This window comes from Hipposideros armiger, unplaced genomic scaffold (assembly GCF_001890085.2).
Source record: "Hipposideros armiger isolate ML-2016 unplaced genomic scaffold, ASM189008v1 scaffold_377, whole genome shotgun sequence".
NCBI classification, from domain to species: domain Eukaryota; kingdom Metazoa; phylum Chordata; class Mammalia; order Chiroptera; family Hipposideridae; genus Hipposideros; species Hipposideros armiger.
In genome coordinates this window covers 536,815-557,593 of record NW_017731727.1, presented here as the reverse complement: position 1 = coordinate 557,593, position 20,779 = coordinate 536,815, and the positions used below count along the sequence as shown (strand labels likewise).

At 47.3% G+C, this 20,779-nt stretch overlaps 1 protein-coding gene across 3 annotated transcripts in view; it reads left to right on the top strand.

Annotated features, from left to right (window-relative positions):
- Positions 1 to 5,024: 5,024 nt before the first annotated feature.
- Positions 5,025 to 20,779, top strand: part of TSC22D3 (TSC22 domain family member 3) — a 61,681-nt gene continuing 45,926 nt past the window's right edge. The window contains exons 1-2 of one of the 3 annotated variants that reach the window (XM_019662453.1): positions 5,025 to 5,094; positions 6,094 to 6,516. In XM_019662453.1, coding sequence (XP_019517998.1) covers positions 6,200 to 6,516 — 317 coding nt within the window. In that variant the 5' untranslated portion in view covers positions 5,025 to 5,094; positions 6,094 to 6,199. Of the gene's footprint in view, positions 5,095 to 5,331; positions 5,487 to 5,637; positions 5,841 to 6,093; positions 6,517 to 20,779 lie in introns of those variants that run through there. The other 2 variants (XM_019662448.1, XM_019662451.1) reach the window with 2 other exon arrangements.

The following is a 20,779-nucleotide window of genomic DNA, read 5'->3' as shown; positions in this document are numbered from 1 at the left end:
TTGAGCGAGCTCTTAACCAACTGAGCCATGCGAGACATTAATTCTTGAAAAGCGCTTCTCTGTCTCAGCGTTCTTTCCTCGCCGACTCCGTCTCCACCTGAGGGAACCCCTGGACTTGTGGGAGCCGGTCTCCCGCACCCCTTGATCAATCCACCAACAAACATTTATTGAGCATCTATATTTATTGTCGACACATTAAAAAAAAAAAGTTTGTGGTTGGGAACACAATAGCTCCTAAACCTGGCTGTCTATAAGAATCACCTGGGGACCTTTTAAAATTATTGATCCCTTGTCCCCACCCCAGACCTACTGGATCGGAATCCTTGCGGTGGGGATCTGCTATGGGCTATATTGTGCCCCCCAAATCTATATGTTGAAGTACTATTCCCCAGTACCTCTGCATCTTTGGAAATGGGATCTTTAAAGAGGTAAGTCAGTTAAAACAAGATCAATAAGCTGAGCCCTAATCCACTATGACCAGTGTCCTTCTAAGAAAAGAAAATTTGGACACAGACACATGCAAGGAAAGATAACGTGAAGACAGCCATCTATGAGGCAAGGAGAGCAGCCTCAGTAGAAACCAATCTTGCCGACACCTTGATCTCAGACTTCCAGCCTCCAGAACTGTAAGAAAATAAATTTCCGTCGTTCCTTTCCACTTGCCAACTGCGTAACCTTGGAAAATTAATTAGATCTCTCTGAAAGCTATAAAGCGAGGCCACCTCATATAGGCTTACTGTAAGGAATAAATGGAAAACGGTTGTAAAGCCCCTTAGCACAGTGCCTTGCAAATAGTAAAGGCTCATTCATGTTAGTTATTGTTATTAATATTATAAGGTGGTTGGTCTAGAACAAAGGTTCTTAAAAATTCAGAGGATAATAAGCTTCAGTGGAAAAATATCACATCCTTACTTTCACCAACCTCTAGCTGAAATTTATATTTCCTTCAATTACAAATGCAGAGAACAGAGCACAGTAGTATAAGCAGTATCTGTGACTTTCTTACCAGTAGAAAACAGTTTCATGTCACATTACTGTCAATACAGGTGTCTTTATTTTTACACTCATCATTACTTCAAAGTCACCATGGTTATCAGAGCTGCATCTAGAACTTGTTATTTACTACATTAATAACAAGTACTTATATAATTGTGATATCACAATTTTCTCTTTAATATTTTTATAATTGCATAACAATATAATTGATTTCCTTTGTAATCCTATGAATTTTATATATCTAAAAACATTGTTTGACACCTCAATCTGAGAAGGGGTCCACAGGCTTCCCTATACTGTCAGAGGGGTCCTTCGCACACACAAAAAGGTTAAGAACCCCTGATCTAGACATTTTAAAACCCTTATTAGCTATAATATTCTACAAATCTGTGATGAACAATTGTGCAAAGTTTCAAGAAGGATAACGCGCTTTCCTCAGTTAAGAAAAGTTTATCAAATTGAATATCGATGGTAGGGAAATTGTCTTGCCTAAAAATCACTGTTGTGCACCTGAACTTGAACCTAACTAGACTGTAACTGCATAGAGGGCAGCCACCCGTTCTGTAAATGTGCTATATAACCTCTCTGTGCCTGAGTCTCCTCATCTCTTAGGTGGGGATGATCGGATTATCTAACTCACAAGGTGGTTGTGGTAATTAAATTGGATGATACCACGTAAAGCACTTAGTACAGCGCCCGGCACATGGTAGCTAATAAAGAATTCAGCTATTATAGTATTAATTACTATACCGGATTTGACAATTTCCTCCTTAGTTCTCCACAGCATAAATACAAAGCCTTTAAATATATTAGTCAGTAAATCCTTGACTGCAGTTTTTGAGTATGCCATCTTTTTAAAACAGATGTTATGCTTTGCAAATGTTTGGTAAACCCATCATTAGAAAGTCACTGAATGGTTAAAGGCACAAGCTTTGAAGTCAGAAAACTGTGGGTTCAAATCCGATCACCACTACTTATTACTTATGTGACCTGAGAGCTTCTTTATCTTTTTCCGAGCCCATTTCATCACTGGAATCACAATACCTACTTCATAGGGTTGTTTTGGGGACTAAATGAGATAATACATGTAAAGTACCTAGCATAGAGCCAAGACTAAATAAATGATATCTGTTCTTTTTCTTAATAATTGCTAAATGCATGACAAACTTGTGAAGTGAGAGGATTTCCTCAATGTATCACACGAGGTTCCCTGAGACCTTCCCAGCCTCCACTCTCACTGTTCCATCTCTCACATCTTTTTCTCCAGTAACAGCGACCTGCTTTGTAATTCGCACCTGGCCCCCAGAATACATGCTGTTCTCATCTTCAGGCCTCTGTTCTCCACTCTCTCCAACTAGATTGCCCTTCCTGCCTTCCAGAGCTAACCCCTCCTCCACCTTCCCACAGCATGTGCTCCCCCCGACCATCCCTCCTCCCGCCACACACACACACACACACACACACACACACACACACCAGGACTCCATCATCACTTCCCATTTGTACTGTTTTTGTCTGTTTATGTATCTGTTTGCCAGCTAGAACATGAGCTCTTTGGTGGCTTGGTCTGTGTCTTATTTACCTCTGAACCAGCACTAACACGGTACCTGGCACAGGGCAAGTGCAGAGTAAGTGTCCAATGGCTCCATCAGAGAAGGAGGCGGCCTTTGTATCTGCTTTCTGCTCCACCCAGAAAGTCACCAGCTCTGTCTGGAAGCGGAACCCCCCTCTGCTACCCTGTTTCCCTGAAAATAAGGCCTAGCTGGAAAATAAGCCATGGCATGAATATAGGTGCCAAAATATGGCATACTGCATATTTTAAGCTGAAGGAGTTTGTGGGAAAGGCACCCTTCTCCCTGAAACAGGTCATAAAACCCTCATGTGAGGGGTGTGTGCCCTCCATAACCTGGAGGAATCATGCTACGGCTTCTTCTCCAGCTAGGTCTTATTTTCAGGGAAACGCAGTAGCTGGGTTTATGCAAAATCCTACTTTGAGTCTCTCTATCCAACACAATATATGTGAACAAAGCAAGCCTCCACAAAAAGGAGCCATGGGAGCCCTGTTCAGTCAGCCTTCCCATGGAGGTAGGCTATATGTCAATACAAGCTGGACTCATATGCAAACATATGACAGCTTTCTGAACTCTATCTCTGAACTATCTAGATTTTTCTGTAAGTTATATTTGCTCTTCATCAGCCTGGATATTGTACGCAAAGCTGTACTGAATTATTAACAATACTGCTTGAGAACAAGGACTACAACCAGAGAAATGTCAAGGGGACAAGATCTTGAGTTTAATAGTGCCAAATGCCAAGAAGGAAATACTTCCACCAGGGCCTCATCCCAAGGTTATGCACAGAGATAAGAGGATGCAGGCAAGTCTAGAAGCAAGAGGCCCCAGCAGTTCTCAAAACACAACTTAAATAAACATTTATGGAACCAATATATTTTGTTATAATGCTTAACACAAAATAATTATAAACAAGAGGGAAAATCATAAGCACTGTAATGAAAAAATAATACAGTAGGCTATAAGTCTACACAATACATATGAAATTTCATATTCTACTACCTCCTCTGGCTTTTACCCAAAAACATTATTTAAAAAAAGACAATGAAGAAGAAAAGGGGAAATTAATGCATCAGCTTTAAAAAAAGGCAATGAAAAAGAAGGGATAATTAAGGCTTCTAAAGGATTGGCTGTTGAGAGAGCAAACCGAATCCTCAGCAGTTTGTGAGAACTCAAGGTCCATGCTCTTAGCTTCGCTGGTCTGGTCAGTGACCTCCAAATGCCTCTTTCATCTCTGATTTGGGATTTTGTCAGAAGTCAGGGATGTAGCTTGTTTTTGGTTTTCTGGCCCCTACAGCAGAGTAGAGTACTGCCCTCCCTTCATTTCCGAAAACTGTGCGGGGGCGGGGAGGGAAAGATCCCATATGAGACCCACAGAATCTTATAGATCCCATATAAGACGTGTTCAACTTGGTAGTGTAAAGTATCTACCGTCTTTTCCTGCTACGCTCAGAACCAATGCGGTGTGGATTTCAGTAGGAGGCACCTCTTGCAGGCATCTCCCAAAGATCTACCGGTAACTCTGTGCCCCAGGCAGAAAATGTTCAACGTCTAGAACACAAGATGGCAGCATATACTGCTCTATTACCGGGGCAGTGAGCTTGGGAAAGGAGCGAGCTGAAGGGGGGTGGGGAGTGCCAACTGAAACTAAAATCCATTTGAGTTTTATGTGAAAACTGAACACCATGAATACTTTGAACTTTTTTCAGGAACCAATAATTATGGCATCCTATATAGTCAGAGTATTGCAACTGTCTCTAAGTCCTGGAAGTCTACCACTTTGCCCACCCAGAACATTCCCCCATGTTGTAAAGCTGGGGTATATGTATGACCCAGGCCACGAGTCTGCCTTGCTCTCCACAAATCTGCCCTTTCACCTTTACCTCAGCTGTAACAGCAATGGATACTTTCACGACGCCCTCTCCCCCCACCCCCCACCGTGCTTACAAAGAGCCGGTCGCCGTGTGTCTTGAAAGGTGAAGGATTGGAAAAGAAGAAGGAAGGAGAGCAAGTTTGAAAAACATAGGGGAAGATAAAGTGAAATGAGGAGAAATGGACAAAACTGAGGAGAAAGACGGAGAGCAGAGGTGAGGAAAGCGAGGGGAAAATAAAATGCGGGAACCGAAGGGGGAAGACTTTGAGAAGAGAAAAAGAACCGGGGCGCAAAGGGGTAAATGAGGAAATACGAAAAAGGAGAAAAAGACATAAGGAAAGAAAGGGGGCAAAAAAGAAAGGGAAGAGCGAAATGGGTCGAGAGAGAGGGAAAAAAGAAAGAAAGAAAGGGATAAGAAGTGCAGAGAGAAGAGTGCGGGGCCGGGGGAAGGGGGCGAATTGGGAAGAGAGAAAATCCAGGGAGGGAGAAGGGGCCGGGCAGCGGGGAGCCGGCCGGGGGAGCTGGCATTCCCGGAAGCTAGGACAGCGATCGCCTCTGATGGGGTTCAGGGAAGAGAGGAGAGAGCGAGTGGGGGGAAGATAAGAGAAGTGAGAAGAAAGGGACAAGAACCCAGGAGAGTTTGAGCGTGCTTCTGTGAGTTCTGTTTAAGGCATTTATTGGGTACTCCTGTGTGCGCCTGGCACGCTCAGACTCTCTTCTGGGGCAACCGTTCTGTTCACCCCTCGAAACCAGGCTTTCTCTTTGCAGCCCCCGAAAAGAGGCTTGTGGAGGGCGGCGGTGTAAAACTGTAACTAGACGGGCACTGGAGGGCGGCGTCTCTCCTGTAGGGGGACCCGTCCGCGGTGGGACAAGGGACATTTGCCCTCCCGCCGAGCTCGAGAGCGGGGTGGCGCGGCGGCCCCGGTGTGGCGGCTCGTAGATTTCTGGCGGAGGATGCGCCGCGAGCGGCGAGAGAGCCCGAGCCGAGGCGCCGGGCGCGCGGAGGGAGGGAGCGCGGGGCCGGGCTCCCCCGAGAGCCGGCGAAGGTGTGAGCCGCGGTGTGGGTGTGAGGGCGCGTGGGTGAGGCGGGCGGGGAGTTGGGGGCAGGACGGAGCCGGCCTGAGGCCGGAGCCCGCCGGGAAAGCGACGCAGGAGCGGTCTCTGCCGGCCCCCCGGGGGTAATTTACTGGCTGTCACGGCCCGGTGCGGGCTCCTGGGCGTGCAGCTCACTCTCTGGCTCACTCGCGCTCGGCTCCTGCCACCGTTCCGCCGGCAGAGCCCAGGGGAACCCGAGAGAGGGCGAGCCAGCGAGCAGGGGGAGGGAGGGATCAAGGAGGAGGGAACGAGGGCGCGCCTCGACTTTCCCTCGGCCGTGCTGCCCGCCCTTCCTGCTGCCACAGGTCCGCCCCGAGCCCCGATCACACTTGGGAAACTTAGGACAACGTTGAGGCCGCGTGCGGCACCTTAGGGGGGCGGCCCGGGCCTCTAGTGAAGGGGGAGAAGGAGGAGGAGGAAGAGAAGGAAGTGAGCCCCAAGGATCCGCTCTGAACTGTTTGTCCAGCTGTTTCTATTCGCACCCGGAGCAGCACAGCCAGAAGGGGGCCGATCCGAGGGTGGTTGGCTGCAGGCGCTAATTTCCAACTCTTCTCGCAGCTTGTCTTTTCCAGACACCCTGGAGTCCCCTCAGGACAGCCCGGCGGGCGCGCACCTGCCAGCCGCCCCCGACCTGGCAGGCCAGGCGGCCCCGGACCCTGAGAAGATGGCCCGGCCCAAGACCGACTGCCGCTCACCTGTCGGTCTCGACTGCTGCAACTGCTGTCTGGACCTGGCCCACCGGAGCGGGCTGGGAGACAGCAGCGGGGAAAACAACAACCCCGGCATCCCTACCGTGAGCAACTTTCGGCAGCTGCAAGAGAAGCTGATCTTCGAGAACCTCAACACCGACAAGCTCAACAACATCATGCGGCAGGATTCGCTGGAGCCCGTGCTGCGGGACCCCTGCTACCTGCTCAACGAAGGCATCTGCAACCGCAACATCGACCAGACCATGCTCTCCATCCTGCTCTTCTTCCACAGGTGGGTGGCCGGCCGGATGGGTGGGCACGCTTCCGGGCTCGCACCAGCCTCTGCTGGACTCTCACCTGACAGAAGGGGCCACCGGGGCACTGGGGAGGTCGGTCTCACAGGCTGCTGTGACTGGACCTCAAGGCTCCTTTGAATCCTGTGGGGCTGAGGGAACTCCTGGCAGGTGGGAGCTCTGTTTTGAAGGGTTGGTTCCTGCAGAGGCTTTCCTACGGAGGTGCTGGAGTCTAGAAGGTGACGAGAGCTCTCGATGGTTTAGGGGTAGCTGGCGGCACCCCTTCCTCCAATGCATAATTTCCCCTATCACTTTGGAGATTCTGGAGCGGGGTGCTCTTGGGATCTAAGTTCCACCCTTCTCAAAAGCCCATTTCTAAATTTGCAAAATCGGATGGAAACTGCAAGGACTTCTAAATTACTGAGTGGCCTTGACTAAGAGTGAGGGCAAGCAAAATGTCAAGACAAATTAAACAGCTGCTGATGTGCTGGCGGAGGGGGAATAAGAAAAAATAGAGACCAGTGAGAATTTCTCGAGACTCTGGATGGGGGGACCCCCACCCCCTCTATGGATCACAGCCTTCAATTGCCATGATAGCTAAAAGCAGCCCCAGGGAACATTCTAGGACAGGAGGGTGGATGAATCCATGTCATCACACGTGTGTGCGTTCAGCGTGTCTAGAAATCCTGCTGAAGGGCAAAGAAAGGAGAAGGGAGGGGACAAACACAATGGGAAGCCCCAAAGTGGCTGCTGTCTTCTAGTCTGTGACACTTTGGTAAGAGCCAGTCTTTGGCGGGACAACTGTGGCAATTTCGAGGCAGGGGAGGCAACTTCAGGAAACCCAGCCACCTTGAGTTTGGGGTTCTTGGAGCCATGGAAACAGGGCACCTGTGTGTGTGTGTGTGTGTGTGTGTGTGTGTGTATACAGGGTGGATTTTATTTTTTCTCAAAGGTGCAGGTTATGTACAAAAAAAGAGAACCATGCTGTGGGAGACCTGGATTGTATGTAGTACAAGTTATGGCTCTACCTCACTGTGTGAGCCTCAGCAAGTCACCTGACCTCTCTGGTCTCTAAGGTTCCTTTTGGTTCTGAGATTCCAGGTCATGGGCAGGTGGTGTGCTCAGGTAAGGTAATAAGAAATTGTAAGCACCTATAGTGTATTTGAATAATTGGATGGCTTTTCAGTGAGGCACAAATATAAAATTTGAAAAGTTCTCGAGATGGGCAGAAACTACCCTCACTTAGTGCTCAGACTGTTTGCCTCCTCAGCTCCAGAAGTTCCAGGAGGGGACCAGCAGGGCTGCCGACTTTGTTAGCATTATCATAACAAGTTGTATTTCTCAGGCGTTTTCAATGCGATCAAAGTCCCTTCTCATCTATTATTTCACTTTAGACATCAATTTGTCCCATTTTCTCAAAGAAACCAGGCCACGTATGAAGATTTCTAAGGAATCTTCATTTCTGGTGAAAGATTACTACAAATGTATTCAGACCACAGGTGCTGTAGCCATGCCGAGTGAAAGCCCTAGCAGGCTCCTACCAATCCAGCTGGGCTTGGTAGGAGAGTAGGGGTGTGTATGGGGGGGGGGATGGCAGAGACACCTGGAAAGAGCACCTGTCACATTTGCACTCTTTCAACTGGGAGATAAACTGCCCCAAATATCCTTGATGATGTGTACAAGGGGACACTTCCCCAGCTTGGTTCCTAGGCTCCAGGCCTAGGAGGGTCAGATCTAGGTGAGTGAGGTGTGAGGCTGAGAGCCTAAGATCAAAGTGTTCTCTTGTGCCACACCTTGGGAGGCTTTCTCGTTGTCTGCGTTTCATGAACAGAAAGATCTCCTTTGTCACCTGGTCCACTGACACCTGTCTATTGATGCTTGGTTTTTGGCAAAGCCCAGAAATGCTACAGGGTAGGGGTGGGGGCACTAAGGGCATTGGTAAAGGGAGCAGAGCGAATCATTGGGAAGGTGACTGAACCTGAGCACCCTGCCTCCTGGGATCAGAGCTACTCTTTGTCCCAAACAGCTAAGCAGTGAACAGCAAGCCCTTCCTTGTGGGGAGTGGTGATAGCCTTATAGTTCTCGCAGGATGAAGCATTCTTGCTTTTTTCGTGGCAACTGGGACCTTAGAGATTGGGGATTCTGAATTTTGTTTAGGTTTTGTCTAGAGTGACCTGCTCCTTAGTAAAACTAGAAGACCGTTATTGCTTGGTCACGGGACTTCTCCAATATCTAAGCAGGACAGCCTTCTCCGGAGTGAAAATTTCCTCTTTCTTCATTTATTCCCTGGGTTTCTATATTTATACCTAAGCCGTCAGTTTTACTTCTGTTCCACTTAACGATTTGATATTTCAAATGCCATCATTTTTATTTCTATTCCATTTAATGATCTGATATTTCAAATTCCTGCTTGGGTGTTGTTTTTTCTTTTAATTTGTCTACTTTGAAGGCCACCTCTTCATTTCCCTGCTGGAAGGGCTCATATTCTGGAGAGGGAAGGGAGGGGCACATTCTTGATTTCTATCTGGTTCGTCTGCTTTGACCTGTCTCTTGTTCCAAACTTAGCTCTTGGTGTTCTTGGAACATGGAGTATAAGCAATTTGAGGGTAGGGTTGTGTTTTATACTCACTTGGTTTTCCCTGGATTTCCAGTTATACAGCCATTACTCAATAAAGGTTTTTTGTTTGTTTGTTTGTTTGGTTTGGTTTGGTTTGGTTAGATGACTGCTTAATTGTCAGCGTAACAATTATAAAATGTAAAGATTTTACAACTTGAACTTAGTCTTGGAAAACCCTTATTAAGATTTAAATCTGGGCCGGCTGAGTGGCTCAGTTGGTTAAGAGTTTGCGCAAGCATTTGAGCTCTGAGAAACAGGGTCCCTGGTTTGATTCACGGCCTGAGCTGAGCTGCTGCTGAGCTGCCACTGAGCTGCCAACCGGTGGCAGGATGGCTCAGCTAAAAAAAAAAATGTAAATGTGATTTTTCTTTTTTTTTTTGGTTTGAACCACATGTATAACTCTAATAGCCTGGAAGAAGTCCTGACGGATAGTGCTGTGTATATACACATGAATCAGTGGTAATGGGCGTGCAGCTTGATGGTATTGCTAAACTATTGGAAGGTGTGTTTTAAACACTATCCCTTCAATCTTGTGTTAAGTAACTAATAACTATAATAGATGAATAGCTAACACTTACTGAGCATTTGCAGTATGCACTAAGCATTATATCTGCATAATCTCATTTAATATTTATACCAACACAATGAAATGGGTACTATTGCCACCCTTCTTCATTTCATAATGAAGGAAATTGAGGCTTGGGAAAATAAGGAACTTGTCCAATGCCTCACAATGAAAAGCAGAGCAAAACTCTACCTAAGATCAATCAGACGCTACAGAATTGTCTATTAAGAAAGCATTGTTAAGCAGAGGTAAATATTAGCCAAGAGACTAGCCAAATTATTAAAATGTGCTTATTAGGTAGGGAGAACAACCATCTTGTTTAAGGACACAGGACTTTCAATGCTCAAACTTGGACAGTCCCAGGAAAACAGGGATGGCTTGTCACCCTATTATTAGGGGACTCTACCTTATCATTTGAAAATGCATCTAAAAGTGGAAAACTTAGGTGGCAAATAAAATATGCTGGGCAAACAGCTAAAATTTCCAATTTAAATGTAGCCTATGAAAAAAACTGGCAAAGTTGGAATTTGAGGGGCCTTAATTCTCTGATCAGTAAGGTGTAGCAAGCTGAAAGGGGAGCTTTTGCCATATTCTTTTGTTGTAACCTCAAATTTATTTCTAAGATTTTATCCAAAACTTCTTAATCAGCTCTATTCTGCCTTCTGTCCCTGAGCACACCTGCCCAGGAGAGTCTGAGATATTCTGAATTGGAGTTCCCTTTCAGCTCTAAAAGCCCTAGGAGCCTACCTTTAAGCTTCTCAGCTGGCACCCACCGGTTCCCACACTTGGACGCTCAGAAAATAACAATAGCAAAGATTTCTAATTGCTTTATGCATGCTAGATTCATTTAACCTTCCCTATTGAGTTGATATATAGTAGTAAGGGGAGAGATCAGGTCGCCAAGAAATAAATTATTGCATAAAAATAAATTTGTGTTTTTCTAAGTGAGTCTTAGAATTCATGATTTCATAAATGTAATATTCCTGGGCCTGACTTCTGAGGACATAGCGACTTACACGGTGTGATTTGAGAGGCAAAGCTACTCCCCTGCCTACCTGCTGTAGTGCCTAAATTCATACTCTTTTAAGATTCAGCTCTCTGTCCAGGTACCATCTAAAACTCCTCTCCCATAGCACAGTGGTATGTGGACCACACCGTGAGAAACCCTGAATTAGAGATTGCAACCCTTTGTCAACTAATTTGACATTTGATTTTGACGATGGAGTTCTTTGCTGTTGAGAGGTTTTGGGTTTCTATGTGGTTAAGCCTGCCTTTCTTTGCCTTTGTGATTTTTGCTTTTGGTATCAAGCTTCAAAAGTCCTTCCCTAGCCCAAGGTAATTTAAAATAACTATTTCCTGAGTGCCTAGTGGTCTCACAAAGAATAGGCACTCTTAGATTAAGGCACATTTCCTATTAAAAACACAAATGCATTTGCAACTTAACATTCCTGGTTTGGATACCTCATCAGAACCTCAGTATAAAAGAAACTGTCTTTTTGCTGAGGCACAGATGGGAATTCCATGTGCTAAGAGGCCTATGAGTGACCCTAGTGCTCTACCAGCACACCTACCATATATAAAATGTGTATAAACTATCTGTGTATTATATATGTATTTATTACACATATAGCAGTGAATTGTATGTAACAAAATTTGTCACTTTAACCATTCTAAGTATATAATTCAGTGGCATTAGTGACATTCACAGTGTTGTGCAATCATCACCACTGTCCAATTCCAGAACTTTGTCAAAATCCCAAACAGAAACTCTGTACCTATTAAACACTAACTCGCCATTCTCCCCTCGCTCCAGCCCCTGGTAATCTCTTTTCTACTTTCTGTCTCTGAATTTGCCTATTCTAGTTATTTCATATAAGTAGAATCATACAATAGGTAGCCTTTTGTCTCTGGCTTCTTTCACTTAGTATCATGTTTCCAAGGTTCATCCATGTTGTAGCATATGTCAGTGCTTTCTTTCCTTTTATGACTACATAATATTTGAGTGTATGGATATTCTGTATTTTGTTTATCCATTCATCCGTCCATGGACACCTGGGTTGTTTTCACCTGTTGGCTTTGGTGAGGAATGCTGCTATGAACATTGGTGTACAGTTATTTTTTTGAGTCCCTTCTTTCAATTATTTTTGGTCTCTTCCTAGGACTGGAGTTGTCCAGCACCTACTTTTCAACCCAGTTTTGTGGTCCTCTAAGTCATAGTCAGTCCACAGAAATATGGTAACTCTCATGAAATGAGCAAATGTCTGTTTCTTTGGGTAGAATGTGCCCTACCTGAGTCAGCTGCTCGTGTTAATGATTATAATGTAAAGAAAGTTAAGACGTTTAACAAAGTGATGGAAATACAAGTTTTATGGGAGAAATGCTATGTTTTCTGGATGCTCATGAATAAGGGACAGGCAAAAAGTTTTAGTGTGTCTCTCTCATGAATGGCCAGGGTTTCCCTGGTTTATGCCCCAGGGCTCACTTTTTAAAGGACTAACAAGTGACATCTTTACTCATCATTGACAACTTTGTGTGGATTTGTTCATCAGAACTTCGTTCAGGGTGACGGCTCACAGGGGGTAGGGTTTTCTGGGACTGGGACATGGGAAGGCCAAGTTTGGAGAAGCGAGGTAGGGAGACGAGGCCAGAGTCCATGAAAGGCCTGTTGCAGTAAGGGGCTCTGGACAGCATGAGGGCTCAGGAGGTCTGGATGGAAGGTTCATGCTGTTAAAGAAAGGTGGCAGGACCAGAGCATGAATTTTACCTGCTTCTCCAGTTTGCCAGGAGTGGACCCATATGAGTCCACACCTCAGAAAATAACTATTTCCAGGTTGACCTTATTTTCCCTCTCCACCTGGAGAGAAGGTTAACACTCCTGCTTATATTTGCACTTCCAGATAAACTAACAAACTCTCAATTCCAGGTAGAGCATTGGCTCCTTTCCAGAACGGGTCCTGAAGGCCAGGGAGTCTGGGTCAATGGAGATGGACATGTGGATGTGTCTGGCCAAGACTGCCAGGGCCTCCAGGTCCCCTGAGTGATGGAGCTCAGCAGAGCCCTAACCCCCACCTTGTGGGCTGGCTGAGAGGAATGAGGGCGGTGTGTCTGCACCTGGTGGTGGCCGTTGTGCTGTGTTTGCTCATCGCAATTCTGCTCCTACCTGAACTTTCTCCTCATATATAAGACATCTCTCAAGATAACTACAAAGCCATGATCTGCAATCGCTGGCTGGGTTTACATAACTAAGTGGTTGGTCTCATGCAATATAGCCTCTTGAGCCCCAGAGAAGCCAACATGCTAAGTGGGACTGAAGCTTGGTGGGGCACTCTGTGTGCTTGGTATACTCAAGGGAGAGCACTCCATGACCACAGGGGTCAAAAAGACAAAATTTCCCTTTTAGATGAAGACAGCAATAATGGCCCAGGACATGTTGTGCTGTCCCAATGCTTGCAATAATGGGAGAAGGGTTAGGGCTTCACTGTGGGTCCACGGCTTTGGCAGAGCAGGCCCTCCATAGAACCCCATTGATTAATGGGAACCTTGTGAAGTCCAGAAGGCTAGATGTCAGCCTCGAGGCAGGTTAGAGAAGGAGCCGGGACAGGGAAAATGGCTTGTGGAGGCCATTGTCTAGCTTAGTTAAGGAGTCCGACTAGAGATGAGATGGGGGTCTCTGAGAGCAGAAAGCAAGGTTTTCCAAATGTTAATCCAGGCAGGAGAGAATCTTATCAGCAGACAAGACAAATTCCTTTCTATCTTCTAGCTGGAGATCCCTGCCCCAAAGTAGCTATTGCTCTTTTGGAAACAGTGCAGGTGTGAGATCACCGCCTGTACGGGAGACTGAATGGGAAGCTTCCCGTTGTGCAGACACTAGCCCAAAGGGAAACAAGAGCTGGAAGCCTGTTTGGTCATTGATGCCCCAGGCACGCTATCAGCCTTCCTCCCCTGGGAGCTACTTTCCTCAAATAGGCCCAGCTTGAAATCAGGCCCCTGCCTGTGGACAGAGCACCACAGGGACCTTCCCCATCCTTCCTCCAAGGAAGAATTTACTTGCCAATAGCCTTGGGTATTCAACCCGCTTCCTCTTGTCTGCTCTTCAGGGGAGATGGAGAGCAGCTGCTCGCAGCTTAGGGGTCTGGCCGGGATTTCCCCTGAGCTGTCTAGGCCAGTGATTGGCTACCGTTATCCCTGAGGAAGAAGGGGGTGAGAAGTGAGAGGAAGGGAGATGGTTCCAGCGACTCCTTCCTGGCTTACACACACACACACACACACACACACACACACACACACACACACACACCTCCCATTTAGCCTCACTCCCAGACTAGACTGGGCCAAGGCCAGCCTGAGGGCCCTGACTCATATCTCGTGTAGTGCCTTATGTAACAGAGATAGGTTCCTGAAGCATCAAGCTTCTGCTTGTCAGTGGCAGGCCTCTCTGGGGCCAGGCATTCAGAAGCCTGCTGGGGGTCTAGGTTGAGCTCCTCATACTCCCAAAGGAAAAGCCTGCTCTCCCTAGTGGCAGTCAAGCAGTCTGCTCAGAGGCAAGTACCAGGCTGCAAAGGTGATTCCCTTGGAACTCCCACACTCAGCAGTAAATGTAGGCAGGTGGGTGAGCTGCTGTGGGCTTAGTGTCCTTTATGGCTTGTGGGGGGGGGGAAGTATGTTGCTAAATGGACAGCCTGGTGAGTCAGGGGGAGGCCCAGAACAGGTCTCAAGTCCCTCTTCCTTTTGTATCTGCTTGTTGGTTCAGGAACTACTCTGGGGACCCTAGGCAGAGGGGTTTACCAGAAGCTGGAGGAGCTGTTTAAAGGTAGGCCCTAAAAGTGCCAATTCCCAATCCATTCTCCATGAAGTCTCCAAGTCCCCAAGCTGGCCTGAATTCACAATGATTCTCAGCTGTCTTCCTGGCCTGTTCCATAAATTACATTACTGCCTTGGTACAACTGAGCCCCCGGTGAAGTCAGGCTGGCTGGATTCTATGACATGTTTTTCTAATAAGCTGATTTGACTACCTACAACACAGAATAGCCCCATGAATCTAATATTTCATTGGCTCAAAGTTTGTGACGAAACCAGTAGGTCCTCTTCTTGTCTTCCCTTGTCTTTACCCAACCTGTCTCATTGTGATGCTAGCGGGTAAATGCCTCAGAGGCCGAGGATAGCTGAGGATGCTGCTCTCCAGTCAGAGAAAGAAGAAACACGAAATAACGTTAAAAAAAAAACGGTAGCATGGGAATAACCAGTGGGTATGGTTGCATCCGAAGCTCAGACACATAAACCCTCAGGCAAGTTCAAGACCACCATCTCAGGGCTCGGGAGAGCAGGGCTCCTCGTGTCCCCTCTATCACAGCCAGAATTCAGTCAGTATTGGAGGTGCAGAATTTCCCTTCCTTGAGACCGCTCCCAGGCTTCCAGCCCCTCACTTCTCCCTACTATCCTCCATGCTCTTTCAGCTCATAGTTAGTGCCAATGGAAAAAGAAACAAGGGGGGGAAAAAATAAGAAAAAACCCTCCTCAGTTTTCAGGCAACGTACTGGGCCTGCCTAGGTGCACAGCAAATGAATGATGGCAGCACCTCATTCAGCCTTGTACTGAGTGACCAAGCACTTCAGTGAGTCAATCTCTCTTATTTGACCAAGGGCTTGCTATTTATTGAGCACTTACTATGGATTTATTGAATGCCTCCCTGCTGAGCGTGGTAGAGGACCCACATGGGAGGTAGCAGAGGCTAGGACTGGGCTGTGGGGAGCTGAGAGTGTAGCCAGGGGAGTGAAGCAACTATACCCAGAGTAGGTGGGGAACAAAGCATCCCCACTGGAGCTCTTGTTCCTTGAGGGAAAGGCTTCAAGCTCATGGCGCCCTGGGTCTGCAGGTCTAGAGCTTGGGCAGTGCCAAAGCAAACTAGGAAGGGAGAGTCTCTTTATGGCGGCAGCTTCCAGCAGAGCCTTAAAGAATGGGTTGGCTTTGGCATTGTGGGAAGTGGCTGCAGGCTTTCTGGTCGGGAGCGGGGAGGGGAACCTTGCCAGTCCAGTGGGGCTCATGAGTAGAAAGGGGCTGGCCTTGGGTGGGGATGGCGAGGAAAATTTTCCATTCTTCCTGGGCTGGAACCCAGAATCACCAAGGTTCAGGAATGAGAAAAAGGCCCACTTTGGCCCTTTTCTCATTGCCCCTCTCAGACACAGAGCAAGTTGGCCCCTAGCACTCTCTGCTTAAGGAGCTGGGCTAGCCCTGGGTGGGTGGAGGCCTTCAGGGCCAGGGGGAAGGAAGGCATCTCCCTTGGTGCCTGGAGAAAGCCCACTGGAACCAGGAGGGTGGAGCTTGGTAGTGCAATCGAGGGCTGGCACCAGAGAAGCCTGGGGGTGTGGCTTCATATCTGTGCACCTCTGGCCTCAGTCTCCACCAGGGCCCTTTTGAGGTGAGTAACTCTAGCGAGGTATCATGGTGTTCCCATAAGACTATACAGAGGGCGCAAAAAAAAAAACAACAAAAAACGTATACACATTTTAAGAAAGGAAAAAAGCTGTATTAAAATTACACTGATGATAACTACTTTGAGCACCTCTTGTAATTGCAGAAGTCAAACGTGACTTGTACTCATCTTTTGTTATCGGTATATATTGAGGACTACAATTTTAATGCAGTTTTTTTCCTTTCTTAAAATGTGGATACACTTTTTTGTATATAGTATTTGCCCAAGTCTCTCTGGAAAAAAAAGTTGCTGGTGGCCCCGCAGGGTGTCTTAGCCTTGTTTGCATCTGGGTCAAACCCTTTTTCCCCAAGATGCCCAATAAATGAAGGCCCTGGGGCAGGGCTGAGCAACAAGGGAAGCCTCAAGCAGACAGGAAAGGAGAGGGAACTGGGGTAGGAAAAGGAACCAGCCTCAGGCCACCTGGGGAAGGAGGGTGTTGCTTATGGTCAGCAGTCCACCTTGGTTTTCTGGGGCCCCTGCCCCACAGGTAGTGTCCTGCACATCCATGCTCACACCCGTTCCCACAAGTGCTCTGGAGAATTCACACTTAAGTTAATGAACAGATTCAGTAAACAACAAATATGTCTTGCACACCATCCATGTGCCAGGCTCTATGTTAGGCACCGGGAATAGACTGGGAAATGCACAAAAGGCATGGTCACGGCCATCATGAATAGTCAGTGGAGTGGGGGAGATGGACATTAGCTGAATAGTCACACTAATGAATGTATAATTTCAATCTAAATGCCAAGAGGGAAAAGGAATGAGCTTCTGTCAGAGAGTATAACAAAGGATCAGACAAGGCTTTCTGGGGAAGTGATACTTGAGCTAAAGAAATGAATCTCGAATGCTGAAATTCTAATCATCAGAACCAGGCCAGAGGAGACATTTTTAGGCCGAGGACTTTCAAAAGAGCCCCTGAAGTCATATCATGTAGCTGCTCGCACCCGTGAGAATACCTTTGTGGCCAGCAGGTCCAAAAGGAGAGGACTGACAAAATTCTTTTTTTTTTTTTTTGAGGACTGACAATATTCTGTCAAAAGGAAGAAATGAGTTTGAAGCCCACAAGGCAACTAGTACTTAATCCTTTGCTAAAAATAGTCCATGACAGTATGGAAATGTGTAAAGATTGGCCCTAGGAACTGGTGATAAAGTGGGTATATCATGGGAGGAGGAAAATTTGTTTTTGTAAATTATTTACTGTAAAGAAAAAAGAAAGGGGAGGGTCGTCTGGGTTTTCTTTGCCCTTTGCTGGCCTCCTTCTCGGTTATGAATGCTTCTCATTGTACAGAGGCAGTGGGGACAGAGCTTCAGGCTGCACGCCTTTCTGGGGCTTGAGGTGTAAATTTTCTGGGCTTCAAATGTCAGATACTTGTCTGAAAAACAGCCTGACTGCAGAAGAGCAGGGAGGCTACACCTGGGAGAGGGGCAAAGACATTGATCGAGGGGCTCCAAAGAGCTTTCACTGGAGAGGGATGGTTCCACACAATGTCAAGGCAAGTGACAGCTGAGAGCTCAGCGTGATCCAAGGGAGGCCGATTGTAATGGGTCCAGATAAGGCTGATAAGACTTCTTTAGCCAATAGGAGGTAAACCTGGGACTTCAGAGGGCTGTGGGGCCAGGCTATAGGAACTAAGATGATGGATCTAAGAGGAGTTCGAAGGTGGAGCGGAGGGTGGTGGAGAGAGAAAAGAGAGGTTGATCTTCAAATATAAGAAAAGTTGCAACTCAGAGATGGTGACTAGCTGTTTCCAAACCACACTAGGAACAGAACAAGAGGAAACAGGCCTCTACTGTAGCATGAAGAATTGAGATTAGATAGCTGAAAGTACTTCCTGACTGCAAGCATTCAGAGAAGCTAGATAAAATTACCATGGGATGTTATATTAATTTATAAATATAGGGAAGGTGGTGACAGTTGCAATAAAGAACTGGATAAAATTGTGAGAGGGCTGATTATAAGGACCATGGACAGAAGGAGACAGACAGGTGAGGAAAGCAAAGGAGTCAGAAGCAGGTACTTCTAAGGGAAAGGAAAGTGCATGTGGGCTATGCGTAGATGAAAGTATTTTCATGAAAATACTTTCATAATAAAAATGTCTTTGAAATTTCCATTAGAAGTCAATCATTAAAACGAGCATATACTTTCCTGATACCAAATGGTGTTGGGGAATGGACTAAGGAGCTGTTAGGGTACATTCCCACATCCTTCTCCCTTCTCATTTCCTGGCCAAATTTGCCTCAATGGGGCACCCTGCTCCACAGTCGAACAATTTTGGGGAGCACACCTGGGGGCACTGGACTAAGACTGCCCACCCCAGGTACTTGTAGAGGAGGAGGATTTCTCCTTTCACACACACAGCAAACATTAGACACAGGAGCCACAGTGTCAATCAACAAACCAGGCAGGATCCTGAGGCAGGAAACTTACAATCTAATGATGGAGACAGATGTCAAATAATCATTACACAAATAATAATTTCATTACAATAGATCATAATGAAGGATAGGTGCAGGAAGCTGCGAGGACACAGGCTAAGGGGGCTTCCCCCAGGGGTAGAAAATCTTCAAAAAGAAAAGAAGTCACCTTGTAAAACCTTGGGCACTGCATGTGCCACTCTGTTGGGAATTCTTGCCCCAAATCAGCAGCGAGGGAAGGCAAAATGGACCCAGTCACTGCTAATGCCCTAAGATGTGGATTTTGAGGCTCCTTTGGCTCACTGAGGCCCTCAGATAGGAGCCACCCCCCAAGGAAATGTTCTCATTGCCAAGATCAAGCAGCCTTGATTTAGGCAGAGTGATTCTCTAAGGGCCATAATGGCCTATCAGCTGGAAATCAGGATCAGGAAGACTTTGAAGAGCTCATCATTTGCCAGATGAACAGGATGAAGGTCAGGGAAGAGAATAATGAACTAATGCACTGGAAATTGTACTTGAAACTGGCCCACAGAAATCACCATGTCTCCAAAATGCTGTGTCTTCAGTCTCCTGTTCAAACGTGGGAGGCTTTGCTAGCATAGTCTAGCATTCGCAGCAAGGTGTGCTCAGGGCTGTTGAATCCTGGGAAGCCAGGATCCTAGAGCGGGATGGGAGGTGCCGTACCTTGTGAGGGAGCTGGGATGGGCTTCTCTGCCTTCAAAAGGGCATGGAGGCGCCACTGAGGAGCAGAGAAGGACATTAGCCACCATGTGCTCATGAAGCACAGCGCATTTCCGTCCGATAGACTACCATTGACAGACTCTCTGCCTTGGCTAGTGACAACTTCTCTGGACTTCAGCTTCTTCATCTAGAAAATGGGAGAAGTGTGGTTGTGAAGGTTGACAGGATGCTCCCAGGAAGCACTCAGTAGAGGGAAACCTTCGTCATCTTAGGCAAGCCATATATGGAACCAGAACAAAACCTTCCCTGACTTGCCTTGCCTCCCTCTGTCACCAGTCCCCTCACTGACCCCTGCCCTTCCTCCATCAGCCAGGAACCCTCTCCTCAGAGCCAGCTAACACCTGCTGCACAGTCTGGCAAGCTCTCTCCCTGTCAAGGCTCGCTTGTCTCTGAACCTTCTTCATTCACACTCAAGTATGACTGAGAAGGTTTTCTTCCAGGTGTGTGGGGGGGGGGGAGCTGCCAGCAGCTTTGAAATTTTTACCAGGCATGAAAACCTACAGAATCCTAGGTCACCCTACTGGCATAGCTAGCAAATGAAGGATTCCAGAGCACCGTGGGACTGGGGACTGCCTCTTCAAGACCGGAGCTTTCCCCCTCCCAGGGTTGGTTGCCTGCACCTTTTGCTTCCACGTGCATCTTAGATGGAGACACAGAGGCTCAGAACTCATAGGGCTTTTTCAGCCATTCAGTCTGACTCCCTCCCATTACAGATGAGGAAACTGAGGCCCAGAGTGGGGTGGGTACCTGCCCCAAACCAAACAGCCAATTAGTGACCAGCTGAAAAGAGAAACCATGTCTCCTGATTTTCTCATCCAATGGTCTTCTGACTTCTCATCTCTAGACAGCTGTGCACATCCCATCCCAGTAGGTACACAATTTCTCCATGCCAGGAGACCAGCTTTGAGTCCACCTGATGCCAAAAACGGTGTTTTTTTATTTGATTTTATTTAATGGAATTGACCAGTGGTTTGGGTGTTATGGAGCCCCAGCCCTGGAATTCTGCTTCTGCTCAGGCTGGGGCTGCATGCCACAGCCACAGTCATGCAAGGGGGACAGAAAGGCCTGCTGTTTCGGGTTGGAAAAGAAATCAGTTGCTGAAACATTGGTCTTTTTGAAAGTTCCAACCACAGGGGCTGGCTGGCAGAGCCGCCGTCTGGGCTCCCCCGGAGGATCCGGCCCTCCCCTTCAGTCTGGGAGTTAGTTTAGGAAGCTGGCCCGGCCTCAGCAGAAGATCTGGAGGGCAGCGTTCGCCCCAGGAGCTCCAGCCTTCCCTCAGAGCCTGGGAGCCCCCAAGGCACTCAGAGCCGGGAACTTCCTCCCGCTTCCACAGGCGAGCCAGCCCAGGCTGGCCACGAGGCTCCCTGAGCACTTTTTCTTCCGAGCCTGGGAAAGAGTTTTCAGTTGTTCCCGCCCTAGCCCGGCAGCTATAGAGAGAGCTAGAGAGAGAGA